Genomic DNA, 27,071 nt, shown 5'->3' on the forward strand with positions numbered 1-27,071 from the left:
CCTCCTAAAACAGAAACCTCATGTCACAGCATCATCTTCAATAGAAATAATGTGGTAATATAATGCAATATTTCTGAGGTAGCCTAGATATTGTTATTCTTGTCTTCATGGTAAGGGTTAGGGTTAGGTTAATTGACAATATAGAACATTTAAATCCACACCATGTGTAAACATGTCACTGTAGTAAAGGATATTGTGTGTTTCCTTCCACATTAGTTTATTTGAGCAAAACCAGGATCTCCTGTTACTAGGCCTTATTGTATCACATAAAAAGTCAACATTTTATATGAGAAAGTATTTGACTTATCTAAAACAAATAACCTTTAAACAAAGCAAAATATTAACATGCAATGTGCTGTTAATGTTGTCTCTTTGGTATACTGTTTGCACCACCCAAATCACTATGATGAAACCTTGAAAAAAAAAACCTTTGTTGCAATCATAAACAATTTCCTGAAAATGTTAGCACTCACCAAGAATTTGACTGTTTCTGTGAATAAAGGACATTTTTGTGACATTTTGTAAATTTGTGACATTTGTGACATTTTGGTTTAGTACAAAAAAAGAAAAAGAAGCAATGGGAACAGGGAACAGGTCTTGTTTTATTTTTATTCTTATCACACAAACCTCCATTTTATGGTTTATGCTTTTTTTTTTTTTTCCTGCATATACTTTTTGTCCAATTTTATTTTGCATGATTTATAATTTTCAATAAGTTACACAAGTTTCACATAATCAAATTCTGTCTGTGTGACGAGACTGTCAAATTCACACTTTATACTTCCAAAAATGTGTCCTATTAATTTACAAAATAAGCATGTTAATGCTGTTATAACAATTTAATATATTAAACTTAATGTGGAGGATGGGATGCCGAGTCGTGTTTTCTCACAAAGTTTGCTCCTCATCTTCCATAATTATACTTCCCATAATATTTTACTGTAATAATAGCCTTGCTTAGAAATATGTTAGAAACTTACTTTATGGGAACTGTGAGCAAAAAAAGAACAATTTTAATGAAAGCTTCATCAGACAATGTATGTGTCACAGTTTGTTTTCATTAGTCACATGTTTTCCTTTGTCCAGGGGTCTGTGTCTGACCCATAGTTGTCATTTTTCATGTAGGACGTAATCTACCTTCATTTACTCAAAACAGATTGAAACAAATTGTGAATTGTAATACTGCAAGTCAGAATATAGCACTGATGAAATATATGTGCAAATCATCAGAGCGTAGAACAAACAATATTATATCAAGGCATGTTCTCTTAAAAAGCCTTAAAAAAAGTTTGTTTTTTAAAAATGATGTAATTAAAGGTTGTGTGCGTGTGCACAGAGACTAAACAATTTGTAGGTTTATTTCACCAAAATGCCCGAAAGCACTGTGTTTCAAAATATACTCTTGTGTCAGTGGTCATTATTTTGTACTTACATTTGCAGCGCACAATTTCTGCACCACTGGCATCACCAAAAAAAATTGCAAAAAAAAAACTGCTTGCCACTGGTTGGACATCCAGATAGTCTTGCACAAACATAGACATAACATAGACATAAAATTAAAAGAATAACACATGAAAGACTGTTGATAATAAACTGGATTAATTTTTTAACAAAGACCAGCTATTTGACTTAAAATTGTTTTAATATATCAATGAAAATGAATCAAAGTGTTTTCTCAGATTGCACTCACACAGTTTCAGTCTGCTAAAACATTCAGAAGAAATTTAGAGGGTTGCCTATTACATCATTTCCAAGGTGTTCTTTAAGGAATGATTGTATATCAGCACTGAAAAGATTTGTATGGTAATCTCTGGTGTCTGCTTGGGAAACGGGGTCCGGGTTTCTTGTTGTGCAGAGGTCCTTCACTCCCCAGCTTGTGACACCAACCTATCAAAATTTTACAGATATTAAAAAAGGTTCCTATTTCTCAGCTTCTCTCAAATTAATCTTTAAATTCACCCTGTAACACACAAATTCCAATTGGAAGTGAACATCCCTATGGCTTTATATATGTGTGTATGTGTGAGAGTTTCCTCTCTGCTCTTCAAAACTTGCTGTCTTTTCTTTGGACCCTGCAGCTAATCAAATAACATAACAGTTCTACCATTTAAACGTATTTCTTACCTATACATAACTTATTTAAACTTCATATGAAATAATGCGTGATGAAAATGTGTGCAATATGTCACAACAAAACAAATACCATACCATCCAATCACGAGGACTCACCACCCTGAGTCATATGACCATAAATGGTAAAATTACTGCCTTTGAAGTGAGCATGGCATGTACCCTTCACTGACGGACTTGTGGAAGGGCCCTTCATGAAGGTTTTCACTTTCGTTTGGTACGTCCCTATTTAATGGCGTCCCCTCCCTGAAGAGTCATTTTGAACGAGACTTCACAGCCACATCACCAATACTGTTTTCAACAGGAAATGGAAATCTCACCTGAATCATTCGATCTTTTTTATTTATGTAAGTGGCCCCACCGGCTTCACCTATTACAAAATGACATGCAGACACAAGGAACTGTATAAGAATTATATCAATTCATTTCAGATCTCTGATTAGAATGTTTTCAACCAACGTTATGATTAGATGAAGGTTATGGTTATGATGAAGATTAGAGCTAAATATAAGCTGCTGTCACAATGGCAAAAATCAAACATACCTTTGCAGGAAACATCATCTGTTTGTGGTTCAGTACCACCACTGCACAGAAAATTGTCTGTAACTACATCTCTTGCGTTTGTCACGTCGAGTCCGACTGCTTTTTTTGCATCTTCAACACAAGCATCCCGCTAAAGAATAAGTACACCAAGAAGTGTTCTTAGATTGTTGTGGATCAAATGTTTATATACAGTATATATATATTCAAATAATATGTTTTCTGTCGCATATTGCACATAATTAATGTTAAATGGCTAAATGAAATTCAAGTCCTAGCAAATGATTGTGCTGTGTATGAACTTTGTGACATTTAAAATCAAAGTTAAAGTTTTGTTGCTTTTTTATACTCATAATGTACTGGATGTTTTTTTAACGTTTTAAATTAATACACATCAGATTAGAAATAAAAATAAAATCATTACATATTTCCCACGCTTGATCGTGATGTATCTTATTTTTCGTGGTACATCAGTTTTGGTCTCCATTTTGGACGTAAAAGAAGCTTGCACAAGTTCGTTGCTCATTAGTAATTCCTCTGTAACAAATGCAAAATGTATGACATTTTATGTTTGGTATGTTTCATTGTATAAGCAGTGGCACATGTTTAATATATCTACATTTAATTAATCTTCCACACTTTTTGATAGGATTCTAATATGCAGCATGTCTGACAGATGTCTTATCTGGTACATTACCATGTCTTTTGCACGTCCCTTCACTGTCTGAAAGTCTCAGAGCTCCATTGGTTTCTTTGGTGCAGGGGATGCAGATAGGTCTGTACAGAGATACACATGATGTTCTTTAATTAATTCAGCCTTTTTTTACTATTCTTAATAAAGTTACATCAAGTTACATACTCCTCACCGTAGATTAGCACTCATCTGAACACTTTTTTTCAGCTGTATAAGAGCTACATCAAATTCATAATATTCCTTTATTTTCAAATGCTGTTTTGCTGTGATATTGTTGATATTGATATTGATGATGTTATATTCAGGATGACATATGAATTTTTTCACTTCTACAAATGCAAAAGGACAAGTAAACGTCATTGATAAGATTTATGCTGTAACACATTTTTCTTCATTAATCATCTGACATTATGGGTGTATCAGTTCAGGACATAACATTACCTGCTCTCTGGCCTTTTTCCAGATTAACTGTTATCTTATCAACTGTGTCTCCGTTTTTAAAGCAATGAGCTGCTGTCAAGATGTAACTTGAGGTAACTAATGACCCCATGCAGTTTGAACCTTGTGGAGAACGCTACATGAAGAGCAGAGAAGATAGATGTTGTCATGCTTCATCTCTATTGCCATATAACTTGCATGTCTATTTTGCATCTTCTTGTGTGTGTGTTTTTTTTTTTTTTTTTAATGAGTGAAGTATTATACACATGAATCTATCTATAATTATATAGACATACATATGATAAAAAGGTTAAGCTTACAGAAACATGAATCTGTGCCAACCAGGGAAATGCACTCCGTTTCGTCTTGTCATAGTTTTGATGAATCCCACACAATTCAACACTGGTGCCCTCATCTGTGTAAGGAAGCAGGTACATAGGAACAATCATTCACTACATGATAAGAACTAAAGATTCCTTAAGTCAATGCTTAAAGTATTAGTTCTCTATTCTGTCAACATTCATTAACCTCCATGTAGTTCTAAACCTGTATGACTAAGTAGAAATTTTGAAGAATATCCCATTATCCATTCCACATATTCAAACTAATGCATTCTCTCACATTCAAATACACGAGAATTAATGACAATTTCCGTCAATGGTGTCAAACCTGCTATGACACATCTAAAGGCACCATGTTTGAATTGAACAGAAGCAGGAAGGAAATTTATATCTATAAATCTCTAAATATAATATCTAACAATGTATATCTATATTAAACATAAATTATAGCTAGAGTACCAATCATGTTGTCAAACGTCTCCTGCACCTTGTCCAAGTCTGGAAGAATAAAGAAATGTTTTTCTTGGTCTTTCTGTGACACCAAGCCATTCACGTCTTCTGTATTCACATCAGTTCCGACTCCAAATACATAAAGATCTGGAAAGAGAGGACACATTCGTATCAATAAGAAATCAATAATAAAGTTTTCTAAATCAATATGTGCGGTTTTTGCTGTCCCTGATGATAATGCTTGTAAATGAAAGACAAATATGAAAAATACTACAAGTCCTAAATATTTTATTTCATAATAATGATTGATAAAATTCATTGCTTACCAAATTTCTGCTCTCGTTTTGGATCATTTTTGGTGATGAGACTTTTGATCTTGTCCACTTTAGGTACAGGATTTCCCCCCATGTTTGCTTGACCTATGAAGTAGGAGATCAATTGAGATAAATCACAGTGAATATTTGCTTCAAAGTTGATCTAATTTATGGCAAAATGCCTGTTGGGTCTTCAAGTTTTATGGGGACTTTCCATAGACATAATGATTTTTATACTGTACAAACTGTAAATTCCATCCCTTAACCCTAACCCTACCCCTAAACAACCCTAACAGGAAACTTTATGCATTTTTACATTTTCAAAAAACACAATTTAGTGTGATTTATAGTTTTGTTTTTTTTTCTCATGGGGACCAAAAAAAATGACATTATGTAGGCTACGCAAATTATGAATGGAATAGATGTAAATACCATCAGTGAACATAATGATGACGTGTTGGGTCTCAAGGAAGGTCGCCGTATCGTTGAGCTCCTCCATTTTCAAGCTGTCATAAATCTCTGTATAGAGTTTGGCGATATTGGTACCTGTGCGATCACCTTTATCTGTCACAAAAACACCAAAAACAAACATTACAATCGGCAAGTTAATGAGAAACTTTTTAGAAAAAAAGTTTCTCATTAACTAAATAATTCTAAAAGCAAGTGACTACATTAAATCAAAAGATTTAAAGATTTAAAAATTCAAATTAATGTAAATTAGAACATGAATTGGGATTTTGTTTAAAATGAATATATGATTTGTTTAATTGTTACTCTACATATATATATATATATGTATATACATATATATATATACACACACACAAGTCTTCCAAAATTTATTCAGACACCTTGCTTTCCTCACTTACATAAATTAACTGTAACAAGTTGCTGTACCCCTAAATGTACTATTTTGGCATGGTGCATTTTTCTGTAATTATCATCTCTAAATATGACTGTTTCAATGTATACAATAAGAGGCATACTTACCTTCATAATTAAAATTGTCCAGCTCTTCCTCAACCTTCATTAGCTTATATTCATCTTTATTACTTTTAAAGTTCCTCATAGAGATTATCCGGTAAACGTCCGTAGCAAATATCAGGATCTCATAGTTTGGGGCGACCTGGTAATAACTAATCTTTTGGGAAAGAGCAATAAGTATTCAGAGTTGGAAGCAACATCTGTCGGTTATCCAATCAAAATGCTGGATTGAAATGTGGTTATGTTAGCATTAATGATAGCATGAACAACAAAATATCAAGATGTTAAAGGACCCCTATTATGGATTTTTGAAAATGACATTTCATGTAGTGTGTAACATAGCTCTAAGTGAATGAAAAACATCCTGCAAAGTTTTAAATCTGAAAGTGCACTGTATATAAAGTTATTGTCTTTCAAAAGTAAGAGTCGACTCTGAGTCAATGAAATGAATCGTTTTTCAAACCAGTCATAAGCCGTTTCGTTGTGACGTCAAGACGAAACATTAGCATATTGCCCGCCCACTTATTGCGTGCGCAGACACCAGGGAAAACTTGAACCTCAAACCAACAGCTGATTCCTGTGGATACTGGACAGCATCATGTCGAGAAGACATGCTAGACTACAATGTGAAGGTAAAGCCAGTTTTTTTTTTCACTGCCCAAGGCAAGTTTATTTATATAGGCAAGTTTATTTATATAGCACATTTCATACACAATGGCAATTCAAAGTGCTTTACATAGAAGAAATTAAAATAATAAAAAGAAATAAGAATAATTAAAACAGTTTAGGAAAATAAAAAATTTGAATTTTTTCACTGCCCAAGGACGAGCATGTGAAGAATCAGTGGTTAAAACGAATCTTTACCATGATATCATTGCAGTATAATCCTAAACTTTTGCTGTGTTCCCTTTATTTCATTGATGACTGCTTCTCAAATCTCGGAGTTCTATGCAGGATTCGCACATCGCTTGCTCTTGACAGATGGTGTTCAAAATACTTAGTTTTGAGTTTTATATTGTGTAGGTCTCCTGCTAACTGGCTAACTCACATTATTCTCACATTCACATCAGTCATTCATGCTGTAGTGTACACGATAAACCAATCACTATGAAGGTAAAATGATGCCATAATGAATTGCATGCGCAGGGTAAGATTTGTGAAAGTGTACATAAGATTGCAAGCGTAAATTAAATTTGCATGCGCAAGAGAAGATTTGTAAAGGTGTAAATCGCCTTTCAAGTGTAAGAAAAAAATATTTGCAGCATTTAACTGTTATTCGTAAGTGTAATTCATGTATTGTGAAGCTGCAGCTTCATGCTAACGCAAAATAAATAGGATCTGTATTCATCTGACTTCCATTTTTCCGCGTTAACACTTTTGGCACGGTTTTTGAGCACAAATACGGCAAAAAGCACGGCAGGCCTGTGAACAGCAATTGGCAACCGAAAGCAACAGAGTTAGGAACTGCAAAACAGATTCATTGCGTAAAATCAAACTTTGTGTAAAAAAATAAACTGTAGCAAATGTCTATATGACTTGTTGTGTACATGAGGCAACAAAAGTTACCGAAATAACCCGATTTGTACAGTTGCGTCTTTCCTTTACCTGCGCTTCCAGTTTTGGCACGGTTCTCTCACTCAATGAGTTTTGCAAGCGTGAAGAGGAGGGCGGGTCCACCTTCTTCATGTAGCCAATCAGATGAGCTTCTCGCCGACTCTAGGTTTACTCTTATCTGATTGGTTCAATAAACACGCCAGTCACCAGAACACATCTTTATCTTCATTTGGCTCAGAAACGTTCTCGTCGCCGAAATGGTACTTTTAATGCACACATACATGTTAAATAAACAAATAGATCATGATTGCTTAATAGCCTGTGAACCATTAGGCTGCCTATATGAGTCCATACTGAATTTCGAGCTGGTGTGTTAAGAAAATGAAGTATCTGCACTACTGCATGCATAGGCTACTATTATTATTTAACTTAAATGAGCTTGGAAAAAACGAGCGCGTCGCACCGCGACCGCGTCGCTTCCATTATGAGCGCGCATACCGCGCGCCTACATTTGAAATAACGAACTTGCGCGCGCAAAAGACGCGATATGTGAATAGGCCCTAATGGTGCACAGCTTATTAAGCAATCATGATGTATGTTTATTTGTTTGTTTATCTATTTATTTAACATGTATGTGTGCATTAAAAGTACCATTTCGGCAACGAGAACGTTTCTGAGCCAAATGAAGATAAAGATGTGTTCTGGTGACTGGCGTGTTTATTGAACCAATCAGATAAGAGTAAACCTAGAGTCGGCGAGAAGCTCATCTGATTGGCTACATGAAGAAGGTGGACCCGCCCTCCTCTTCACGCTTGCAAAACTCATTAGCCACGTTTCCACTGTCGGGCCAGGGCCGGGCCGTGCTAGTGCGTGCCAGGGCCAGTCGCGTTTCCACTGTCACTTCCGGGGCTTGATCGGGGCTTAAGCCTTGGTTATACTTTCGCCTGGCTCCCCAGCGCGAGTCTCCACAGACTGCGCGCGCACCTCCGCAAACGGACGAGGCGTTTATACTTGACGCGCTCGCCGTTGTACTATTCTGTGAAACGATAGGGGGCGACTCGAGTAATTGTCCTCTAAACCATCAGGAATCAGCGGTGAGAAGAAGAAAGCTACACACGTGACAATGTTTATTTTAGTACACCACCACCAATACCACACTACAAAAAGAATCGTGTAAAACCCAGTAAACCCTGAGATTATTACTCGTGGCAATAAAACAAAATATATGGATATGAGAATGTGTATACAATACAAATAAATTAACAATCTCTAACATATTTTCTAATTTCACTAAACATTTCATTAAGTTTCATGAACATTTTTATTAAACATGGACCTTTATGTTCATTAAAAATACTTTTTATGCTATTGAATGCTCATTTTTTAAATGTAAGCAACTAATTTAGACGTGCAAACTGGGTGCTGGTGTGGTGAGAAGTTCGAGCTCGGCCAGATTCGGCTCGAAGTCGTTCATCTTCGGATGCGGCGCCGCGCGCGTTGTTACAAAATCTGCCGTGCACACCGCCAGGCGAAATGGGCCCTTGCGCACCCAACGCGCGACCGCCCACACCGCGATGACGTCATTTTTCCCGCGCGCACCTTCGCGCTCGTGCGGACGCGTCGAGTATAAACCAGGCTTTACTCGAGGCCAACGGCCAGGATTTCTGGCCCGTCGAATACCTTGGGCCAAAGCGGGCCAGCTCGGGCTAGAGGAGTGGTTACCAACAGAGGAGGAGTTTACCGTTGGGAGACGGCAGCGCTGGATGATTCTGTCAGCATTAAAGACTTAAAAATAAAATAATTTAAATCGCGTTCATGTTTGAATGCCTTCTGTTTGTGATGCAAAAGACTATGCGCGCTACCCGTTACCATAGTAAACATAGTAAACGCTTGAAGATACGCATAGGCCTAAAAAAAAACAGCGAACGCTTTAAGAAATCAGACCAATCTTAAAGGCTATCACAGTCATGTTTTTATTTTATCTGTCAAAGCGTCTCGTCTCTTTAAACCGGACTATCATAAAATAAAGTAACTTTTTTTTCGGGAGCTTCCTCTGTTTCTCTGACTGAAAATATCTGTATGGGAGTCGAGAGAGTGCTAAAGCTCCTCAGGTCGTATGGCATTTGTAGAAATGATCATTTTTTCTAAATGTGATGTAAATATGATAAAGAAACAGACGCGACTGAAAAAGTAAGTGTGTCCTCTTTCTTTTGTGAAATAGACCTAACGGTAATTTATTTCTGAGTGACTAATGTGCAATTTTGACATAAATTAATTCATTATGATCAATGTATCACTTTTTATTGTAAACCTGAGGTAAAACATCGCTTGGGTTTTAAATATTCAAGTAAACAAAAATAAAATGCTAGCAAACGGCCGCTTTTATCGTGTTTGTTTTCAACACTGTTTCCAGTGATTTCTGATTAGTTTTTTGATAAAACTTCCATTTGTTGGTGAGATAATGGGTTAGTGTGACGTTGTTCCAGAGAGGCGTGTTACGGGCGTGTTTTAGTGAAGCTCTGTGGAGCTTCTGGTCCGACAGTGGAAACGCAGGCCCGGTGCTATTGGCCCGAGGCTATTAGCCCGGCACGGCCCGTTTAAAGCCCTGGCTCGCACTGGCCCGACAGTGGAAACGCGGCTATTGAGTGAGAGAACCATGCCAAAACTGGAAGCGCAGGTAAAGGAAAGACGCAACTGTACAAATCGGGTTATTTCTGTAACTTTTGTTGCCTCATGTACACAACAAGTCATATAGACATTTGCAACAGTTTATTTTTTTACACAAAGTTTGATTTTACGCAATTAATCTGTTTTGCAGTTCCTAACTCTGTTGCTTTCGGTTGCCAATTGCTGTTCACAGGCCTGCAGTGCTTTTTGCCGTATTTGTGCGCAAAAACCGTGCCAAAACAACATTAGGAAACTTTAAAATAGCATAATAGGGGCACTTTAATGATTGCATGAACACATAAAGAGTGTAAGTCCATATGAAATGACATGCATTTTGCTTCCATTATGTGAAACAGGATTTTCATTAAAGGGGTCATGACATAGTTTTTTCTTTTCTTTTATTATGTTCCCTTTCGAGGGAACTCGAACTGCGTCGGTGACGACACTAGGGGAACGCCCTTCAGCGTAGCACGTCTGAATTCATGAATGAAACCGAATCCAATCCTATTGGCGTTGCGTGATGACGTAGTGTGTGACGGCATATACGGATGTGTACAAAAGCACGCCGGCACACAGAAATGTCAGCTTTTTGCTATTCAGCAAGCGCTCTGTGTGTGTGAAACAATTCTGTCCTATTTGGTGTTGTATGTTCTGTAAAGTCTGCATTGCAAAATAGAATAGGGGCTCGGATTTCGCGTTTGCTGAGGCAGCGCGTAGATTACGAGTCTACTCTGCAATAAGATTCTGTGGCTTGGATCTCGTGTTTGCCGAGGCAGCGCGTAGATTTTAACTCTGCATTTCAATACAGAATCTAGTAACTCGGATCTCGCGTTTGCCGAGGCAGCGCGTTGATTACGAGTGTACTTTGCAATAAGATTCTGTGGCTGGGATCTCGCGTTTGTCGAGGCAACGCGTAGATTTAAGGTCTGCTTTGCAATACAGAATCTAGTAGCTCGGATCTCGCGTTTGCTGAGGCAGCGCGTTGATTACGAGTGTACTTTGCAGTTTGCTATACGATTCTATGACTGACATCTCGCGTTTGCCGAGGCAGCGCGTAGATTGAATGTCTGCATTGCAATACAGAATCTAGTAGCTCGAATCTCGCGTTTGCCGAGGCGCGCGTTGATTACGAGTCTATTTGCAGTTTGCAATAAAGATATAGGCATGTAGTCATAACTCGCCCACTCGCACACAGTGCGTTTCGGGTCTCTCAGCCGCGCCTGTTGACTTTCTTCTCGAGAGATGAAAGCCAAATTTATTGTGAACCACTCGAATCTCGCGTTTGTTGAGACAGCGCGTTAAGGGTCTGCAATAAAAGGGACACACGCGATCTGGGAAATACTGTTTGGGTGCGAGGCATTCACAGTCAGCTCCTGAGGGTGCTGGCAGGCTGTTCATTGTGAAATAACTCGCCGCACACAGTCGTGCGTTTCGGGTGTTTCAGCCTCGCGCCTGTTGACTTTCTTCTCGAGGGATGAAAGCCAATTTGTAACGGCTCGCGTTTGCCGAGGCAGCGTGTAGTAGATCGTATAAATAAGTATTTAAACAGTATTCTGGTGCACTATCCAGTGTTTATGGCTACATTTAATTCTGAGGAATTAAAATAATTAAAATATTATCTGACTTTAGAACTTGGTTAGATATTTGAATTCAGCCTAATATCTGAAGGAGAGTGTCGCTTCTAGAAGTCCCCCTCAAAAAAAAAAAAAAAAAAAGCAAAAGCTGAGCTTGGGACTCTAGGTGGCGCTCTCGCCCAAGCCTCCTGAGAAGACGGATCTGAGGACTGTCCTTCAGGCCAGGAAGGTGTCGGGAGAGAGGTCCTAACTTATGTGAGACCTTGGAGGGCTGGCCCCCCCAAAAAGAGAGCGATCGAGATCCTCCCTCTCACCGGGCCCTCAGGAAACTAGTGTCAGCATCCCGCCGCTAATTGCGCTTCGGGACACATCAGTTTCCAGCGAACGCACGCTGCTCTGTCTGCCCCAAGAGCTTGCGGCCGGGCAGCGCTGGCGTCCGCACACCGAGAGTCGTTTTCGATTATTCCCTGCCGGTCCTCCGCTTCAGGGTATCGTCAAGGGCTCTCACAAGACACTTGACACCAACCCTTAGGGGCTGGTTCCCTTGCTGAATTTTTGTCGAGGCATGGCAACGTCTCCCCAATATTTCTCCATGGGTCCTGCGCACTGTAGAAATAGGGTACAGGCTGCAGTTCCAGGCTGCCCACCAAAAAAAGAGGTAAGTATCAACGGGGTGGTTTGGACTGCAGTAGACCCAGAGCAGGGTCTGGTGTTAGAACAGGAAGTTTACTCGCTGCTGGCAAAAGGGGCCATAGAGCATGTTCCCCCACCAGTCAGGGAGTCCGGATTCTACAGCCGGTACTTCATAGTTCCGAAGAAGGATGGAGGGTTGCGTCCACTTTTAGATCTGAGGCACTTGAATCGGTCTCTGAGGAGGTTCAGGTTCAAGATGCTCACTATTCCCATCATCGTGAGTCAAATTCAATCCGAGGATTGGTTTGTCACGATAGATCTAAAAGACGCCTACTTCCACATCTCCATCCTTCCATCTCACAGGAAGTTCCTGAGGTTTGCTTTCGGGGGCGAAGCTTACCAATATCGGGTTCTTCCGTTCGGCCTAGCACTCTCCCCTCGCACATTTACCAAGTGTATGGATGCAGCTCTAGCACCCCTGAGGCTCGAGGGCATCAGGGTGCTCAATTACATCGACGACTGGTTAATATTGGCCCAGTCGCGAGAGCTGGCGATTCGGCATAGAGATGTCGTCCTCGCCCGCATCCAGAGCCTGGGGTTAAGACTCAACACGAAGAAGAGCGTGTTGACACCAGCCCAGAGAACCACGTTCCTGGGAGTGGTGTGGGACTCGGTCACGATGCGGGCTCAGTTGTCTCCTGCTCGGATCGAGTCTATCCTGACCACAGTGTCCAGGTTGAAGCTAGGCCAGGCCGTCACTGTCAAACACTTTCAGAGAGTGTTGGGTCTCATGGCAGAAGCGTCCAGCGTGATACCTTCTGGCCTGCTACACATGAGAGCTTTGCAGTGGTGGTTGAGAACCAAGGGGTTTTCCCCGAGGGGAAACCCATTCCGCTTGATAAGGGTTACGCACAGATGCCTTCGTTCCCTGTCAATTTGGAAGAAGCCTTGGTTCTTGTCCCAGGGTCCCAATTTGGGAGTGTTATGTCGCCGAGTATCTATTTCGACAGACGCCTCCCTCACGGGCTGGGGCGCGGTCATGGACGGCCGTTTTACGAGAGGCCTCTGGCAGGACCATCATTCCTCTTGGTACATAAATTGCCTAGAAATGTTGGCGGTGTTCCGGGTTTTGAGGAGCTTCCTGCCAGACCTCCATGGTCGCCATGTCCTTGTAAGAACCGACAACATGTCGGTGGTGTCTTATTTGAACCGCCAGGGGGGTCTGAGGTCGCGCCCTCTGTGCAGACTGGCGCATCAGATCCTCCTGTGGTCCCAGCGGAGACTATCGTCTCTCAGGGCGATGTATGTCCCGGGGGACCAGAATCAGGGAGCAGACGTCCTGTCGAGGCAGGGGCTGAGGCCCGGGGAGTGGCGACTCCACCCAGAGGTGGTGGAAGCCATGTGCGTGAGATTTGGCCCAGTGGAAGTGGATTTTTTCGCGTCTCAAGAGACGTCCCACTGTCCACTGTGGTTTTCTCTCAGGCATCCAGCTCCGCTGGGGCTGGACGCCATGATGCAGACGTGGCCGAGGCTGCGTCTGTACGCATTTCCCCCGATCGCTCTGCTCCCAGCAGTTCTGGAAAGGGTCCGTCGAGACAGAGTCAGTCTACTTTTAGTAGCCCCGTTTTGGCCGGCCCGAGTATGGTTTTCGGACATCATTTCACTCCTGGCAGGCCCGCCATGGCAGATCCCTCTGAGGAGGGACTTGCTGTCCCAGGCGGAGGGCTCAGTTCCCAAGCTGTGGAAACTGTGGGTCTGCCCCCTGAGGGGGGCACAGTACCTAGAAGCCGGCCTGTCAGCTGGAGTGGTCGAAACCATATTAACTTCCAGAGCTCCCTCCACGAGGAAGTTATACGGCCTTAAGTGGAATGTATTTTCCGTTTGGTGCAGAGAGCGTGACTTGGACCCAGTTAACTGCCCAGTGGCTTCAGTACTGGAGTTTCTCCAAGACCGCTTTTCTGCCGGGCTTACCCCGTCCACACTCAAGGTTTATGTGGCTGCCATTGCGGCTTTCCACGCTCCTCTGAGTGATGGCCCGCTGGGGAGGCATCACTTGGTCGTACGCTTCCTACGTGGAGCCTGGAGGATGAGACCTGCGACTCGCGCCAGAGTTCCCTCTTGGGACCTGGCAGTGGTTCTCGAAGGGCTGGCCGAGGCTCCCTTCGAACCACTGGAGTCGGCTGAGGCCAAGAACCTTTCGTTTAAGGTGGTCTTTTTGTTGGCCATTACTTCTCTGAGGAGGGTAGGAGATCTCCGGGTGCTCTCTATTTCCTATGGGTGCTTGGAGTTTGCTCCAGGCAACATTAAGGCCATCTTACATCCCAGGCCCGGCTATTTGCCCAAGGTGCCATCTAATGTGGCACGGCCTATGGTTCTGCAGGCATTTCATCCTCCACCTCACGTGACGGCGGATGAGGAGAGACTTCATCTGCTCTGCCCTGTCAGAGCACTGCAGTGTTATATTCAGAGGTCCTCCTCATGGCGGAAGTCAGACCAGTTGCTGGTGTGTTTTGGGTCGCCCAAGAAGGGGCTTCCCACCTCTAAACAGACCATCAGTAACTGGATCGTTCAGACTATTTCCCTGGCCTATCAGGTGCGCAAATTGCCTTCACCTAAGGCCGTGAGAGCTCACTCCACCAGAGGCATGGCGTCCTCTAGAGCCCTCCTTTCAGGGGTTTCTATCCATGACATATGTGAGGCGGCTGGCTGGGCCACTCCGCACACATTCATGAGGTTTTACAGTCTGGACCTTCCCTCTACACCCGGTGCACGAGTGCTTTCGTCCTAAGTGCGCCTGAAGACAGCTTCACACTAGGATGAGCGGGGTTCGTTGTGGTATAGTGGGTATCTCGTTCCCCTAGTGTCGTCACCGACGCAGTTCGAGTTCCCTCGAAAGGGAACGTCTCGGGTTACGTATGTAACCCTTGTTCCCTGAGAAAGGGAACGAGACACTGCGTCGGTTCGCCACACCTCACCCCGCCTGGAGCACTTGCTTCATAGCAAAAGCTGACATTTCTGTGTGCCGGCGTGCTTTTGTACACATCCGTATATGCCGTCACACACTACGTCATCACGCAACGCCAATAGGATTGGATTCGGTTTCATTCATGAATTCAGACGTGCTACGCTGAAGGGCGTTCCCCTAGTGTCGTCACCGACGCAGTGTCTCGTTCCCTTTCTCAGGGAACAAGGGTTACATACGTAACCCGAGACGTTCCCTTAGGTGCAATTATAGTATTACTATAGTTTTTTGGACAAAAAACGTTTAAAATTGAGTGATTTATGACCTTTTCCCACCCTGTTTCTCATGCTCTGATTCAAACAGTCTGTTTTGGGAGTGTTTCCCCTTTAAGAGTTCAGTGTTAACACCCACTGTTATGATTGGCTAACGTCAGCGCCTATGCATCAATTGTTAACGCCCCCTTGTCAAAACGTGCGGATTTAGCGGAGCTGTGTTTACCGTTACCATAGTAACGGGTGATGCGTGCGAGGAGATGGCGATCATAGATATCATATAAAGGCTTTATATGATATCTATGATGGCGATTGCAATGATGTTTGAGTCGGAATCAGAGGAAATGAACCATCAACACAACTAAGAATGCATCAGCCCGTCCACATAGAAAGTGTGAAACTATTTTGTCAGTTTGACAGCCTACATCTTTTAATAGCCTACAGTACATGAAAATGACGGTCATGAAAACAATAAGTAGGCTAAACTAAGTAAAAACACGGTGATTATTCATAATGAATTAAACTGCAATTAACCTTTTAAAAAAGTTTTACGCTTTAAATAGCCTACATTACTTACAGTTTGCGTCGTCGTTGTTGAGCCCAGAATAGTCCACACGGCCTTATCTTGTACAAAAGTTTTCTGGCAAAGCCAGCATCATACTGCGATTGTTCTCAACTGTCACTCATCCTTGAAATGTGGAGAACACACGCGTAAATTAACACTGCCGTGACTGGGACGTCCGCAAAAAAATAAACTGCATCCATCTACCCCTGACGTCTGGATCTTTCAGCAGCGTATATTATTCAAACATGTTGTTTGTCCACAGCCAGGAACAGCACATCTGCGTGATATCGCAATCTTTTTGTAAACAAGACCCACTCGCTGGCTGCACATCGACTGAACACATGTGAAGCGCGTGACAGACGCGATGATGAAATGAGGCGTAGTTATCTTGCGCTTGAAGCGTAGATGTCTACGCTGGAGGCGTTCATATGCAAACGACTGATACGTCACTTCGTACCGTGATGTCACTTCATACCATGGATCGAGAACGAGCTGTATTTAGAGCTTGATTAAATAAATGATTCGTTTATAATGGGGAGTACGTCTTAAGCTATGAAACTTGCTGGACGTTTTAATGGTACAAAGACCTCCAAAATATCAAGGCAAATTTGGTTTCTCATGTCATGACCCCTTTAATATCGAATTCAGTGTTCGACTTGATTTCATCCTCCGGTAATTGCTTGGATTGTGAACCGTGACCGTTCCAGACCAGAATGCAAGTATACTGTGAATTGTAGGGGACTACTCCCCTCTTGAAACGCATCAAAGGCCAAAGTTGTTACGTAAAGTATACGAGGATGCAAGTTGCAAGTAAAGGATCTCTTTACTGGGAATGACAACAATAAGTCCAACACGCTGCAGACAGCAGGAGAGTGGTGACGCAGGGACTTCGATGGGCAACCCTGAATGATGAGTGATGATCAGAGTGAAGAATTCCCCGGAGTGATGAGTGATGATCAAAGTGTAGAGTCCACAACGAGATTGGAAACAGGAATCAGCACAACACAAGGAACTCAAAATGGGAAAAGACAACACACGAGGAGATCAGTTCTACCAGAAAGACTCGGGAGATAAAATGATATAACAAGAGTAAATTTATTAATAGCTCAGCAAGCATAGTCTTTGGCGTAGGCCCCGTCCTTAGCAAGCAATGCGAGGGTAACGGAATCTGCAAATCCCGCCTGAAGATGAAGGCAGGGGCGCAGCCGACCCCCTGGAGGTAAAGGAAGGAACCATCCTGGTGGTGGTGGGGAGGATGGAGGGAAAGGACCATCTTGGAGGTGGTTGGGGAGGATGGAGGTAATTGGCGCCGTCAGTATCTGCGAACTCAGACGGATGTGACGCGCTGATTGAGTCTTCCTGGCAGAACTTAACGCTAAGCTTACATGAACAGGAAACGACACGGGGAAGCTCCAACAACGATCTGACAAACACAAGACTAAAGACAAGGCATTAAATAGGCTGGCTGATGGAATGCAGCTGGCGCTAATGAGAGAATCAGATAATCAGCGGTAACGCCCACACGAAACAATCAGTACGCTCACTGCACACACACACACACACACACACACACACACACACACAAGATGAGAGAGAGACAGTGGATCTAACAACCGTGACAGTACCCCCCCTCCTAGGAACGCCTCCTGGCGTTCCCTGACGAACCTACCTGCCAATTGTAATCATCGATAAGGGAGTGATCCAGGATGTCACGGGTTTAATTTTGGATACATGAAAGGCGGGATGAATTCTCCTGTACGCCGGAGGAAGTTTGAGTCAGACTGCCACCGGACCTATGGTCTTGGTGACAGGGAACAGGCCAATAAATTTGGGAGCTAAATCAGCCCGTGGATGACACTGGTAACGAGTTATGAGCGTACTCAACCATAGAGAGTTGCTGACTCCAGGAGGAATGATTCTTGGATACCAAACATCGCAACACTCTCTCCAAATCTTGGTTGGCTCTCTCGGTTTAGCCATTGCTTTGGGGATGGAACCCCGAAGATAGACTGACAGTCGCACCCAGTAACTTACAAAACTAATGAAATCTAGCGCTATGTGGGACCAGGGTCTCGAAGGGACAGACAGCGGTTGGAGTAGCCCATCTGGGGGTCGATTGGAAGTCTTACCAGTGGCACAAACCGAACAAGCCAAAACAAAATTGCGAATGTCATAAGCCATCAATGGCCACCAGAATCGTTGCTTGACCAAAAATCTGGTGCGATTAACTCCTGGATGACACGCAACGTTGGAACAATGCCCCCACTGAATGACGTCGGACCGTAACCCCTCCGGCACAAATAATCGATTCGGTGGGCCACCGGGCGGAGGCATTACCCCTTCTAAGGCCTTTCTGACCTTCGATTCGACCTCCCATGTAAGAGTAGAGGCCACTAATGTCTCGGGTAAAATACACTCGGGAGTAGACGGGCGTTCGGAAGGATCAAAAATACGCGACAAAGAATCGGGTTTGACATTTTTGGAACCCGGGCGGTACGAAAGAGAAAAACCGTCCGACAAATCGTCCGAAAAAAAGTGCCCACCGAGCTTGCCTGGAGTTAAGTCTTTTAGCCATAGTTAAGTCAGCCTGCCTTAGTTAAGTCATTGACCAAGGTCAGATAAATCCCATCACATAGCTATCATCATATAGAGACTGAGTCTGTTCCCTGAATTAGGACATACAAAAAACTCCTAAACCCATTCAAGGGTAAAAATGTAATTGATGTTCAACAAATAAAAAACAGATATAATACGGATGAACAAATGATAAAGCTCGGGCTGCTGAATATTCGATCCCTTACTTCAAAAGCACTCATTGTTAATGAAATGATTACAGACTATAATCTAGATGTGCTGTGTTTGACATAAACCTGGCTAAAACCAGACAATTATATTACTTTAAATGAGTCCACCCCGCAAGATTACTGTTATAAACATGAACCTCGTCTCAAAGGCAAAGTGGGAGGTGTTGCTGTAATTTATAGTAATATCTTCAGAATTACTGAGAAGTCTTGTTTTAAATAGAATTCTTTTGAAGTGTTGTTGCTAAATGTAGCTATATATAGTGTAAATGATAAATCACGTTTAACATTTGTGCTGGCTACTGTATACAGGCCACCAGGGCACCATAAAGACTTTATCAAAGAATTTGCTGATTTTCACATTTTTGCTGAGTTAGTATTGGCTGCAGATAATGTACTAATTGTTGGTGATTTTAATATACATGTAGATAACGAAAAAGATGCATTGGCATTGGCATTTAAAGACATTCTGAACTCTATTGGAGTTAGACAACACGTGTCAGGACCTACTCATTCTCGTAATCATACTCTAGATCTAATATTATCACACGGAATAGATGTTGATGCCGTTTAAATTTGACATCTCAGATCATTATTTAGTCTCGTGTAAACTTCATTTAGCCAAGGCTGCAAAGTTGACTTCATGTTACAAATATGTTAGACCTATCACTTCTGCCCCTAAAGATTGCTTTATCAATAATCTTCCTAATCAGTATCATCATCTCAGCATCCCAGATAGCTTAGAAGAACTAGATATTACGACAGAAACTTTTAACTCTCTCTTTTCCAGCACTTTAGACACAGTTGCTCCTTTGCACTTAAAGAAGATTAAAGAAAATAGTCCCAACGCCGTGGTACAACGAGCACACTCGGGCCCTTAAGAGAGCAGCCAGAAAAATGGAGCGCAACTGGAAGAAAACAAAACTAGAGGTATTTCGCATTGCATGGAAAGAGAGTTCGATTGCATACAGAGAGGCCTTAAAAGCTGCTAGATCTGCTTATTTTTCAAACCTATTAGAAGAAAATAAACAAAACCCTAGGTATTTATTTGAAATAGTGGCTAAACTAACGAAAAATAAATCTTCAACCCTAGACGTTTCCAAGCAGCACAGCAGTAATGACTTTATGAACTTCTTTACTAACAAGATTGATAATATCAGGGAGAAATTTATAACTATGCAACCGTCTACTACAGTATCGCATCAGGCAGTGCATTGTAGTCTCCTTGAAGAAAAATTTGATTCATTCGTTGCTATAGGAGAGGAAGAATTTACTAAACTCGTTAAATCATCTAAATCGACAACATGTATGTTAGACCCTATACCGACTAAGCTACTGAAAGAGATGCTTCCAGAGGTCATAGATCCTCTTCTTAATATCATTAATTCATCTTTGTCACTGGGATATGTACCGAAAACTTTTAAGCTGGCTATGATTAAACCGCTTGTTAAAAAAACGCAACTTGATCCTACAGAATTAGTCAATTACAGGCCGATCTCGAATCTAGTAAAGATACTAGAAAAGGCAGTATCCTCACAACTATGTTCCTTTTTAGAAAGAAATGATATCTGCGAGGATATCCAGTCAGGATTTAGACGAGAGACTGCTCTCATTAGAGTCACAAATGATTTGCTCTTATCATCCGATTGTGGTTGTGTCTCGCTATTAGTGTTACTCGATCTTAGTGCTGCATTTGACACTATCGACCACAACATTCTTTTAAATAGACTCGAAAATTATGTTGGCATTAGTGGAATTGCATTAGCATGGTTTAAATCATACTTATCTGACCGTTATCAGTTTGTAGCAGTAAATGAAGTCTTATCGATCACAAGTTCAGTATGGCATACCACAAGGCTCAGTACTAGGACCGTTGCTATTCACTCTGTACATGCTACCCTAAGTATCATTAGGAAGCATGGCATTAGTTTTCACTGTTATGCTGATGATACTCAGCTCTATATTTCTTCACGCCCAGACGAAACTTACCAATTCACAAAATTAACGGAATGCATAGCTGATATAAAAAATTGGATGACTAGTAATTTCCTACTACTTAATTCTGAAAAAACAGAGATTCTAATTATTGGACAAAAAACTTCCACACGTAATAACCTAGAATACTGTCTAACACTTGATGGCTGCTCTGTTAAGTCTTCGTCGTCGGTTAGGAACCTGGGTGTGCTCTTTGATACCAATCTTTCATTTGAAAGTCACGTGTCTAGTATCTGTAAAACCGCATTTTTCCATCTTAAAAATATATCTAAATTACGTCATATGCTTTCAATTACAACAATTACTTCATGCGTTCATGACATCAAGGCTAGATTATTGTAATGCTCTAATGGGTGGTTGCCCTGCACGCTTAATAAACAAACTACAGCTGGTCCAAAACGCAGCAGCTCGAGTTCTTACCAGAACCAGGAAGTATGACCATATTAGCCCAGTTCTGTCAACCCTGCATTGACTCCCTATTAAACATCGTATAAATTTAAAAATATTGCTGATTACTTACAAAGCACTAAATGGTTTAGCTCCACAGTACTTGCGCGAGCTCTTAACGCATTATAGTCCTTCACGTCTATTGCGATCTCAAAATTCCGGCCAGTTGATAATACCTAGAATATCGAAATCGACTGCTGGCAGCAGATCCTTTTCCTATTTAGCACCAAAACTTTGGAACAGTCTTCCTAACATTGTCCGGGAAGCAGACACACTCTGTCAGTTCAAAGCTAGACTAAAAACACATCTCTTTGACCCTAGCATACACATAACACATTATAGACTATAATTCCATATTAGGCTGCATAGATTAGGCCAGCCGGAACCGGGAACACTTCCCATAAATCCTGATGTACTCGTTACATCATAAGAAGAATGGCGTCTACGCTAATATTAGTCTCTCTGTTTATACCGAGGTTTACCGCAGTCCGTTGGATCCAGGCCGTATCCAGATCTGATGCTTAAAAACCGAAGTAAACTTAAGGCTTAAAGTGATAGTTCACCCAAAAATAAAAATTCTGTCTTTATTTACTAACCCTCATGTCATTCCAAACCTGTAAGACTTTCGTTCATCTTCGGAAAACAAATTAAGATCTTTTTGATGAAATCTGAGAGCTTTCTGTCCCTCCATAGACAGGCAACGCAACTACCACTTTGACGCTTCAAAAGAGATCGTAAAACTAATCCATATGAATTGAGCGGTTTAGTCCAAAATTTCTAAAGAGACAAGATCACTTTATATGATAAACAGATTGAATTTAGGCTTTTATTTACATATAAACATTGATCAGTGAACATAAACAGAAGCTCAACCGTACTTTATTGACACATGAGAAGGAACCTCATTGGTTCTCGTGTGTTAAGTGAACATGCTTGAGTTTCCGTTTACCACAACTGATGTGTGAATTGATGAATGTTTATATGAGAATAAAAGCCTAAATTCAATCTGTTCATCATATAAAGCGATGAAGTATCATATAAAGTGTGCTGGTGTATTTTGGCCCAAACTCAGAGTACTCCCCCAAAAATCTGCAAACCAACGTGGGACAGCAGCTAAGAACATTACTGTCAACACCCAAAAATTGCGGAGCAGAGGGCTGATAGTGTGTCGTTCGGAGGGGTTAGTCGGTGGACCAGGGGGGTTCTCGCATCATTGGACAAAAACATCACTGCTGAGGCAGTGGAGAAAACTAGCCAGAGAAACTAAGCTCCGAAGGGAGCGAAGAGGACATTACTGATGTGGCAGTGGAGAACATTTACTATAGAAACTGAGCTCCTGCAGGAGCGGAGGAGATAACATTGCTGCGGCAGTGAAAGCAAGTTGGCCAGAGAAATAGAGCTCCTGTTGGAGCGGGTGGGAAGACACTGCTCCGGCAGTGAAGTAGAAATATTTTCACTATTTTAGTGGATTGGTGGTGTTAATTGAGGCGTATATGGTGACCCTATAGGTTTTGAGTGTGTGAGAATAAGCAGGAGCTGAAGAATTTAGCTGACAAGGGTTCATTGAGCTTCTTTGACGTGGAAGCGATTGGATTGAATATAGCTCTTAAAAGCCTCTGACGTCCAGCGACTGAGTGTTTGAATCTGAAGCTGCTGGTAGAAGCCTTTTTGAGCAACTGTGGTTACTGCACCTATGCCAAACGAACGACTGGAAAAGTGTTCGGCTGGGATGCCGGATTGAATCAAATGGATTTGAGGTGTTTTTGGAACCAGAAACATGTGACGGAGCAATTGGAGTCAGATGGGAATTTAGCCTGTGAAGTTATAAAATGTAAGTAGGCTAAAAGGGATTGGTACGGCTGAATTGGTGACGATGAGTGGTGTTGTGGTGAAAAGTGAATATTGGGATGTAGACTGAAAGAGAGATGTAGAGGAGAGGAGCTGAGGCTGCGATTGCCAGCGGAGGCAGCCTCACGCTTGGGTCGGCCTCGGGGGATTGGGGAGGGACATGGAAAGAGGCACAAGTGGGAAATGGTGGATGAAAATGAGACGAGTGAGCCTGTGTCGCAAGCGGAGGCAGCCTCACACTAGCGTCTGCAACAGGAGCTGGAGGCAACGGAAAGGAGAGAGTTGGTGGTGGCAGGAGGGAAAAGTAAAGATTGGGAGGCTGGGGGTGAAGCCAACGGGCATACCGAAGAACAGCGCAATGACTGGAGGAGCTGCGGTAATGCTGAGTGAGTGGAGGACGTGACCAGAATTATCCCATCTATTTTCCTTGGGCAGTGAGGCCTGGAAATTAACTGTATCTAATGCCCAGAAATTCAATTGATGTGACTCGACCCTTGATTTATCCTGGGTTAAAGGTACACTGTGTAGGAATTTCACCCATCGAGCGGTGAAATTGTATTTTGCATTCAAACGAATAGTGCTCTCTAGCGCCTCGCTTTTTCAAATGCGTGTTGCAACTACAGTAGCCGTTATGTACCAAGAAGTTATGACAACATGTCTTCCAATAGCACTTCATCGAGGTTAACTATACATGTTCTATACATGTTCTAAACACACTGTTTGTATGATACATTTATTTTTAGAAATTCTTAATTTTATTTTTAGAAATTCTTAATTTTATTTTTTAGAAATTCTTAATTTTAAGTTCTCTTTTCCCATACTTATCCAGACCTGAAAATAACTCAAATTAAATTCCACTTTCCAAACTGCGTAGGTAGGAACCCTAAAAATAACAGTTTATTATCAGAGTATGCATTTATTTGTCAAAGTTGTAAAGAGTGACCTTGAAAGATGTCTTATCCTGAAACCCCCTTGTGGACAGCATTATGTCCTTCAGAAAAAATACAGTAGTCAGAACAGCCGAGTTTGATGCTTGTAGCGTTAAAGCTCTAGAACCGGGCTATTCAATTGGCGGCCCCGCCAATCATCTCCATCCGGCCCAATGGCACCAACCTTCCTCCTCCTGTTTTCCTGGCGGTGCGGCTAATTTAGTTTGATATTCGCTCCGACTGACCTGAGAAACGTTTTACGTGCGAATATTTCAGCAGTTATTATATGTGTCCCGAATTTATGTCGACTGAACCAGCGATACCAATCATTCGTGAATGAGTCATTCTTTTGGTTCGATTCTTTCTAAACGCGCTTGCATAACTATATGGGTTCACACCGCCGCCGGCGAGAGCGTCAAAGTGGCCGGTCAGTAACGGTTCGTTACTCGGTTTGTACTATCGATACATATCCCCTTTTAACCAGCGCATGAACGCGCAATTATCTCAGATAACTCAATCCAGCGATACTAATCATATCCGGCAAGTGTGTTCGAAGAACCGAGTTAGCCAGATCATGATTCACACGATGATATCATCTTGGATGTGTCATTTGATCTCGGATGTAATAAGCAACGTACCAAGAACGGGCCCCCGGTCCCGGACACTATTATTAAACAGCGTTGCAACAACCAGTGGGAAGCAAAGCACAAATCACTCGATGATTTAACTGGTATTAAATCGGATGAAACAGCCTCAACATTCCCAACAAGACTGATGAGGAAAGCAGGAGAAACATTGTGGCATGAACGAAATTAGAAGACTTTAAATCCCCTAATCACCCTTACAAACATTTACCATGAATGTACTGTAGTAATTTACCATGGGTTGGGGAGAAATGTGCAATATTTATATTGAATACTATAGTAATAAATAAATATAGTAAATATATATATTTACTATAATTTTATACAGTATAATAGTAAATATAGTGATTTATATTGAATTAGATTTATTAGGGGGGTTGAGGAATATATAATTAATGTTTGTTATGAAATTACGTCAGTTTCTTTGTAAAGGTGCGTATAGTTTTTAACTTGTGTTTAGGCATTTTTTATACAGTGGGTGTGAGTAGCCTGTGGTTATCAAGTCTCACTGTCAGAATATTTTCATTTAAGCATAACAATTATAAATAAAATAATTATTATTTCTCACCAACAGCTACAAGTTTGTATAATTAATTTATTTGTAAATAGTTGGTACACAGCTGTAAATTATCAAGTTTTTATTTATTATGGTTTTATATATCTGCATACTGTTGGGTACCACATTTCCAAGTAAATACCATACTTTTTTAGGGTTACTTTAGCTTATTTATTGAAACTGTTATGTTGCAGAAAACTACAAGTATAGGTCTCTCCAGGACAGTAATAGGAGTTACCAAATCAGTGGGCAAGGCCATAAACAGAGGGGCGTTTTCGACCGCGTTACCTGATTTGTCCACGTCACAGTGTGGGTAGGGTTTAGGGGTGGGGTCGGGTGAAGGGCATAATTTTCATTGATTTATATACTGTACACCCACCAGTTTGAAAACACCCACAAATTTAGAAACGCCCACTTTTGTTCCACAGAGACCCCATACTCGAAAACTGTCAAGGAACATAGGTGTGTGTGTGGGCTAAGTATATATAGGTCTCCTCTCATGCTGATTTGTGTTCCGAAGATGAACTAAAGTCTTACGGGTTTGGACCAGAATTTTCATTTTTGGGTGAACTAACCCTTTAAGGCTCATATTAGAGGCTTACTATAAGAATGTGAGGTTAAAAGTTCACGATTGACAGCATCACAATCGTAATGCTTCCTTTTCAAATATTGGTATATTTGGGTCACGGGTATACACGGGTCGACATCAGTAGCCTAAAAAATAATTGGTTTCAACTTTATTACATCAACCTCTGGGGGACATACCTTCTCTATAAGCAGTTTAATGATTTCTTTTGCCTTGTCAAAATCTTCCTTGTCGATGCTGTTAGATGCATCCAAAGCAATGTAGATATCAAGTTTTCCTCTCTGATCCAAAGTTATTTTCGCCCCCTGCTGATCTAAAGACAGAAGGAATAAGGCATGCACATTATGGATTCACATTATTTTCTTTTTCTGAGCACACCAATTATGAATTAATGATGAAAAAAACATGTGCGTTTGTGTATAAATATGATTAAGGTTTTAAACCACACAAATGTACCTTTTCCTTCATACTGTTGAGAAACTGCTAGATTTGACTTTAGAGAACTGCTGAATGCTTCTGACGCTTCCTCTGGGGTGTCGTATGTGAAATGTGCTGCACAATATTTACACAACAACATTATAGGTGCATTATCCAGAAAAGCCACATTTCAAAAGCATAATCTCTTATTTTTGAGAAAACAAGTCCATACAAGGCACATTATTTTGGAGCTTCAATGTACCAATCAGAAGACTCACCGTAGCATTGTGGCTCTGTCCCTGACCACTGGCCACCATCCAGACAGACTCGTTCTTTGGAACCAATCAAGGTCAATTTACTGTCACAGCGGTACGTGACTTTGTCGTCAATGTTAAACACGTGGCCTGTTCGACTGCTACCAGGGGGAACGCCAGGATCAGGACAGTGATCAGCTGTGAGGAAGTAACAAAAAGACAAATTGAAGTGAAGATCTGTGGATCTCCATTTGATCTAGGCAGATGCATGGAGAGGAACTTCTGCTGAAATTTGAAATGATTGTGATGAAATTTCTGCTGAAACTGTGTTGAACTCACATGACATCAGATAAAAATGCAACAGAATACACATCACACATCAGTACAACATTTTTTTAAGCTAAACTCAAGGACTCTGATATATGGAGAGATATTAAACCAGGAACTAAATTAGCATTTTTATATCCGATTAGTTA

The 27,071-nt window shown here is 41.4% G+C and overlaps 1 protein-coding gene across 4 annotated transcripts in view; it reads right to left on the bottom strand.

Moving 5' to 3' along the window:
• Positions 1–582: 582 nt before the first annotated feature.
• LOC311277717 (complement factor B-like) overlaps positions 583–27,071 on the bottom strand; it is a 48,482-nt gene continuing 21,993 nt past the window's right edge. Inside the window, exons 4-18 of one of the 4 annotated variants that reach the window (XM_084388113.1) lie at positions 26,620–26,793; positions 26,381–26,476; positions 26,104–26,237; positions 5,898–6,048; positions 5,340–5,471; positions 4,920–5,012; positions 4,603–4,740; positions 4,123–4,217; positions 3,806–3,938; positions 3,537–3,693; positions 3,368–3,447; positions 3,095–3,207; positions 2,674–2,803; positions 2,451–2,500; positions 583–1,887 (exon numbers count right to left, since the gene is read on the bottom strand). In XM_084388113.1, coding sequence (XP_084244239.1) covers positions 1,714–1,887; positions 2,451–2,500; positions 2,674–2,803; positions 3,095–3,207; positions 3,368–3,447; positions 3,537–3,693; positions 3,806–3,938; positions 4,123–4,217; positions 4,603–4,740; positions 4,920–5,012; positions 5,340–5,471; positions 5,898–6,048; positions 26,104–26,237; positions 26,381–26,476; positions 26,620–26,793 — 1,850 coding nt within the window. In that variant the 3' untranslated portion in view covers positions 583–1,713. The remainder of the gene's footprint in view (positions 1,888–2,450; positions 2,501–2,673; positions 2,804–3,094; positions 3,208–3,367; positions 3,448–3,536; positions 3,694–3,805; positions 3,939–4,122; positions 4,218–4,602; positions 4,741–4,919; positions 5,013–5,339; positions 5,472–5,897; positions 6,049–26,103; positions 26,238–26,380; positions 26,477–26,619; positions 26,794–27,071) is intronic. The other 3 variants (XM_084388112.1, XM_084388111.1, XM_084388115.1) reach the window with 3 other exon arrangements.

This window comes from Rutilus rutilus (assembly GCF_951802725.1).
Source record: "Rutilus rutilus genome assembly, chromosome: 18".
Taxonomy (NCBI): Eukaryota; Metazoa; Chordata; class Actinopteri; order Cypriniformes; family Leuciscidae; genus Rutilus; species Rutilus rutilus.